Source organism: Sinocyclocheilus anshuiensis, unplaced genomic scaffold (genome assembly GCF_001515605.1).
Source record: "Sinocyclocheilus anshuiensis isolate Anshui unplaced genomic scaffold, SAMN03320099.WGS_v1.1 scaffold461, whole genome shotgun sequence".
Lineage (NCBI taxonomy): Eukaryota > Metazoa > Chordata > Actinopteri > Cypriniformes > Cyprinidae > Sinocyclocheilus > Sinocyclocheilus anshuiensis.
In genome coordinates, this window is record NW_015541005.1 from 1775097 (window position 1) to 1781870 (window position 6774).

General features: G+C 36.7%; 1 protein-coding gene across 1 annotated transcript in view; it reads left to right on the top strand.

Annotated features, from left to right (window-relative positions):
• Positions 1-3744, top strand: part of LOC107690265 (phosphatidylinositol N-acetylglucosaminyltransferase subunit Q-like) — a 7344-nt gene extending 3600 nt beyond the window's left edge. The window contains exons 6-11 of the mRNA XM_016488545.1: positions 452-605; positions 1141-1252; positions 1331-1411; positions 2478-2592; positions 2808-2869; positions 3096-3744. Coding sequence (XP_016344031.1) covers positions 452-605; positions 1141-1252; positions 1331-1411; positions 2478-2592; positions 2808-2869; positions 3096-3248 — 677 coding nt within the window. The 3' untranslated portion in view covers positions 3249-3744. The remainder of the gene's footprint in view (positions 1-451; positions 606-1140; positions 1253-1330; positions 1412-2477; positions 2593-2807; positions 2870-3095) is intronic.
• Positions 3745-6774: the final 3030 nt, after the last annotated feature.

Below are 6774 nucleotides of genomic sequence, written 5' to 3' on the forward strand. Positions count from 1 at the left end.
TACTGTTTGCTGTCCAGGAGGTTGTTCTGTGTGAGAAAGGCAGAGACTTGGTTGAACACAGCTCGTTCAAGTGTTTTTGCAATGAAAGGTAGAAGGGAAACCGGTCTGTAATTCTCTAAAAGAGATGGGCTAAGGGTGGGTTTTTTAAGTAGTGGGGTTATACAAGCCTGTCTAAATGTTGAGGCAAAAACACCAGTGTGAAGGTATGTGGTAATGATGTGAGTGAGTGCAGGTACAACTGCAGGAGAAATGGCTTGAAGGAGATGAGATGGAATGGGATCAAGCGGACAAGTAGTAGGATGATTAGAAAGGATGAGTTTGGAGACTTCTGCCTCAGAGAGTGAAGAGAAGGATGTGAATGAGTGTATGTTTGCTGGTAAGATGTGCTTAATGCTTAGTGTTCCATGCTTAATGAATTAATCACATCTGTGTTTTGTGATTGCGTCCGCAGGTTACATCCACCTGATGTCTCCTTTCATTGAGAGGATCCTGTGGTATGTTGGACTCTCAGCCTGCTTGGGATTGACCTTTGCTCTTTCCATATTGTCCGACATTGTGGCCCTCCTCACTTTCCACATCTACTGTTTTTATGTGTATGGGGCAAGGTGAGGTTTGGTTTTGTTGTAACTTACTGTCATGTTTGTGCACTTCCAGTAGAGGGCAGTGTCAACCTTTATATTTGCGCCTCTTAAAGGGATAGTTCACCCAGAAATAAATATTCTGTACTCGTTCACTTTACGTTGTCATTCCAAACCTGTATGACTTTCTGTTTTCACAAAATGTCCAATGTCCAGGCTGCTGTTTAACATATTATACAAGTGGAAAGGAACCATGGACCACCAAGTTCACCATTCCCTTTCATTGTTGAAATAAAAGTGAATTTTATGTTCCATTCTAGAAAGAACGTTACACAGGTTGGGAAAGACATGAGAGAACATAAACCATGACAGAATTTTAGGTATCTCTTTAAGGTTCTATCTCAGATCTTTCTGGGCAGTTACTTGTCATTTATATTTACAGTCTTGCATCTTTTATTTACATATTAACCTTGACACAAAATTCCAGGGCTTTTAATCTTTTCTGAGAACTGCAGTACAGTTTCTTTGTTTGTGAAGTGTACTTTCCTATCTCTGCTGTCAGACTCTACTGTCTGAAGATCTATGGTCTCTCCTCCCTGTGGCGGCTCTTCAGGGGAAAGAAATGGAATGTATTGAGGCAGAGGGTTGACTCGTGCTCATACGACCTGGACCAGGTAAATTTCCTGCACAACTGCCAGCTATTTAGCATATCCCCACAGAACACATCTGACACTGCTCTGTTTCCTTTGCAGTTGTTCATTGGCACTTTGCTCTTTACGATTCTGCTGTTCCTATTTCCCACCACTGCCCTGTATTACCTCGTCTTTACCCTGGTAAGTCTATTTTCACACTTTTTCCGTCTCACATTTTTTAAAATGTTACATCAGTCCAGAAGTCAGCTGCATTTCTTCGTCTCTATATGTGACCCTGGACCACAAAACCAGTCATAAGGGTCAATTTAAAATTGGAAAGCTGAGTAAAAGAAAGCTGGAAGCTGAATAAATAAGCTGTCCATTGATGTATGGTTTGTTAGGATAGGACAATATCTGGCCGAGATACAACTATTTGAAAATCTGGAATCTGAGGGTCCAAAAAATCTAAATATTTAGAAAATCTCCTTTAAAGTTGTCCAAAGCAATGCACATTACTAATCAAAAATTAAGTTTTGATATATTTACAGTAGGAAATTTACAAAAGATCTTCATGAAACATGATCTTTACTTAATATCCTAATGATTTTTGGCGTTGAAGAAAAATCGATAATTTTGACCCATACCATGTATTGTTGGCAATTGCTACAAATATACCTGTGCTACTTCTGGTTTTGTGCTCCAGGGTCACATATTATGATTGTTTTATTTTATTTTTGGGGGGCATTATGAATTTGGTCATTATGAAAATCATTATATGGTAATTAGCACATTTTAGCTCTTGACTCTTGATGTTTTTATTGCTTGCAATGGCCTATATAGTACTGTTCAAAGGTTTGGGGTCTGTGTGATTGTTTTTTTTTTTTTATAGTTAAGTATATAAAAGTCTTTTGTACTTACCATCACTGCATTTATTGGATCAAAAATGCAATAAAAACTGGAATATTGCAAAATATTATTACAATTTAAAATAACTGTTTTCTAATGTAATATATTTTAACATGTAATATATTCATGTGATGGCAAAGCTGAATTTTCAGCAGTCATTACAGTGTCACATGATCCTTTAGAAATCGTTCTAATATGCTGATTTGCAAGAAACGTTTCTTATTATCAATGTTGAAAAGAGTTGTGCTGCTTAATACTATTGTGGAAATCATAATGCAGTTTTTTTTTTAAAGATTCATAAAAATCGTAAATATAGAATTTATGTATTGATAACACAAGTATCTTGTTTCTGTGTTTCTAGCTGCGGCTGGTGGTGGTGCTGTTTCAGGGAGTGATTCATCTTAGTGTGGACTTCATCAACTCCTTCCCCCTGTTTGCCATCGGCCTACGTATCTGCAGATCATACAGACTGGCAGGTGAGCCATACTGTATCACATTGAAGAAATCAATAAAAAAAAAAAAAAGTCATACATTTTGTAGCTTTCTCTTCTTACGTGATGATAGAGATGAAACTATGAATGTACTTCTAGGCCATGTACTGCAGTCATATACTGACCTTCTGTGAAAACCGCTTGCTTAATTATGTGTTTATACGACTGATAAGTACTTTATGAATCTCTTTGTATTCCAGAGGGCGTTAAATTCAAGGTGCTTTGTCAGGAGCCAGGAACTCCTCTTCACCTGATGATGGAGGTAGGTTGATTGTTGCTAAAACAGCTTGTCGTCCCATAGTTTATTTATGCTTGGGATTCATTTGTGGTTTGGGTTTGACCTGTTGATTTTGTGGGATGGATATGAGGGTAATTTAATAGCTTTGTTTGTCTCACTGTGCAGTGCAAACACTGGACATCCTTTACTTGTCTCTGTACCAGATGAGCAAACATGAATGAAAAATGTCTTTTCTTTTCTCCACCTTCAGATCAACCCACTGAAATGTAGTTCTGTACTGCAGTGTTACCGGATGCCCACTTATAGCTGTTCCCCTAAGGATTCCTGGGCCGCATTGTGCAAGAAGCTGTTTGTAGGAGAACTCATTTACCCCTGGAAGCAGAAGACTGCCAAGACCGACTAACTCTGGGACCTGCAGCCAAACACATGGAGAACACACTGGGAGAAAGTTGCTCTATTGGTCAGACTCCAGTGACGCTCAAAATAGTCTTACTTAGGTTTTTAACAGAAGTAGATATTCCTTCGTTGTAGATTTAAATCATGATCTTTCCTTTTCCAAACACTAATAAGAAGCTTTGATTGAAACTGTGATTTTTTATTTTTTTTATTTTAAAACTTCTACTTTTTATAACACTGAAGATGTACCATTTAAAAAAAGAGTATTACTTCTATTATAACTTTGATATTTACAACTTGTTGCTCATTCACAACCATAATTTAATGATGATCATTTGAACTGGAAGTGACACTGTTGACATCTCCTCAGTTTTTTTGCTCTCTCTCACGATGGGCAGATAGAAAGGGAATGACTGGTAAAAGTGAGCTATAAAATGTTAGACATTTGTGACCCTGGACCACAAAACCAGTCTTAAGTGTCAATTTTTCGAAATTAAGATTTATACACCGTCTGAAAGCTGAATAAATAAGCTTTCCATTGATGTATGGTTTGTTAGGGTAGGACAATATTTGGCCGAGATACAACTATTTGAAAATCTGGAATCTGAGGGTGCAAGAAAATATCTAAATATTGAGAAAATCATCTTTAAAGTTGTCCAAATGAAGTTCTTAGCGATGCATATTACTAATCAAAAATGAAGTTTTGATATATTTACAGTAGGAAATTTACAAAATATCTTCATGGAACATGATCTTTACTTAATATCCTAATGATTTTTGGCATTAAAGAAAAATCAATAATTTTGACCCACACAATGTATTTTTGGCTATTGTTACAAATATACCCCAGCGACTTAAGACTGCTTTTGTGCTCCAGGGTCACATTTATGAGTCTAATATATCGGACTAATGTGTACTGGCTCTGAATGTTGAATTTAATACAGATTAGTGTAAATTATTTGACCATGAACCACTTGTTATGTCAGTGTTGCCAAATTGTTGTTTTGTAGCTATTATTAATGTAAATGATTTAATAAAATCAAGAGTTTTATAAATGCAGTTGATCATGATAAAAAATATGCATTTGTGCTGTTGATTTTCAAACTCTAAATGTACCTCAATAAAGTTTATTTAATACCTTTTTGTAGATTGCAGTATCATTGTGCATCTTAGATTATACGATTCATGTTTGGACTATAAACAGTTGCTATTTAAAGTTTACCCATTTTCTGAAACGTGCTAGTGTATAACTAGTCTTGCATCTTTTGTTTGGGAGAACAGCCTGTGAAGAATGTGCTCAGACTGGACTGAGAGCACAACACAGCAATGACGGGCTTCTGACTATTCAATGAAAATACAAAACACGTGAAGAACATCTGAGCTGGGGATTCACCTTCATGTTTTTAAGAGCAAAATACCTTTGTGTATATCTGACACAGAGATGGGTAGTCGAAAACGGAAATATGTTATTCCTATGCATAGCTATAACTCCGACTCTCTTTCTGTCTCTCCATGTATGATTTTTTTTTTTACAATACATTTTATTAAATTGATCAAAAGTAAAGACTTACATAGTGTTACAAAAATTTCTATTTCAAGTAAATGCTGTTTTTTATTAATAAAAAAAGTTATTTAAAATTGTAATAATATTTCACATACTCTACTGTACTTGAGTGTGTTTAGTGAGACTTCCAAAAACATAAAAACCTGTTGTATTATAACTATTGTATAATACATAATGTATTATTAGTATGTCTGTGTTTTACAGTGTATATAGTTTATAGTAATTTATTGGAAGTTCTCTATATACAGTATGACCGTAAAAACGGAAATTGACAGAATTCTACTCAAAACAGCTGCCTCATATCTCATCCTAGGAGAACAAGTGCTATTATGCATGTGTTGGGGGAGAGCGTTTATGTTTTTTAATGGCTGGTATAGAACTTGAAGCAGGGTCCAGATGTCCCCTTGTCTCCCTTGAGACCCTCGTGTAGCTATAATCTCGATGGGCAGACACAAAGACTTCATACAGCAATTTGCATTTTAATCTATTCAGGGGGAGGGGGATTATCTTCTTTTGATCCCTGAAAGTGCAGAGACCTCTGGCTTGTCCCCAACACATTAACCCTCCTGCATCTGCCACAAAACCAGCAACCTGTAATAGAAGTACTGGAAACAGAAGGTGAAAACAATACATTTAGATTTTTTAAAGATATATTTAAAGGGATAGTTCGCCCAAAAATCATTATTTACTCACTTTATGTATGCAGAATATTGGATACTGACAGCCCACAGAAGGTGAAAACAATACATTTAGATTTTTTAAAGATATATTTAAAGGGATAGTTCACCCAAAAATCATTATTTACTCACTTCATGTATGCAGAATATTGGATACTGACAGCCTCAGTCACCATTCACTTTCACAGCATAAAAATGTTCCATACAGTGAAAGTGAAGGGTGACTGAGGCTGTCATTCAGCCTAGCATTTTCTTTTTTTTTCTTTCGTGTTCCACGGAAGAAAGAAGGTCATACAGGTTCGGAACAACATGATGAGTGTTTCTAATACAAAATATTTAACAATAGACAGACAAAAATAAATAGAATTAGTACCAGCTGTCCCTCAGCTTAAACGGTTACATATTTATAAAAGAAAGATTGTTGGACATATACATAACCTGTCTTTATATACAAACTGAGAACAAATGAATTCAGACAGCCAGTAACAGGTGGGTTGTGCTGTGTGTACTGAATGGCTGTGTTTCAAAACTTAGCATGCTGCCTACCTAGGCAAGGCATACAGTGGGTACGGAAAGTATTCAGACCCCCTTAAATTTTTCACTCTTTGTTATATTGCAGCCATTTGCTAAAATCATTTAAGTTAATTTTTTTTCCTCATTAATGTACACACAGCACCCCATATTGACAGAAAAACACAGAATCGTTGACATTTTTGCAGATTTATTAAAAAAGAAAAACTGAAATATCACATGGTCCTAAGTATTCAGACCCTTTGCTCAGTATTTAGTAGAAGCACCCTTTTGATCTAATACAGCCATGAGTCTTTTTGGGAAAGATGCAACAAGTTTTTCACACCTGGATTTGGGGATCCTCTGCCATTCCTCCTTGCAGATCCTCTCCAGTTCTGTCAGGTTGGATGGTAAACATTGGTGGACAGCCATTTTTAGGTCTCTCCAGAGATACTCAATTGGGTTTAAGTCAGGGCTCTGGCCATTCAAGAACAGTCACAGAGTTGTTATGAAGCCACTCCTTCGTTATTTTAGCTCTGTGCTTAGGGTCATTGTCCTGTTGGAAGGTGAACCTTCCACCCAGTCTGAGGTTCTGAATGCTCTAGACTGGGTTTTCATTAAGGCTATCTCTGTATTTTGCTGCACTGAGCGTTTCTTCTACTCTAACGAGTCCCTCAGTCCCTGCTGCTGAAAAATAGCCCCACAGCATGAGGCTGCTACCAGCACACTTTACTTTTGGGATGGTACTCTGCAGGTGATGAGCGGAGCTGGTTTCCTTCAAA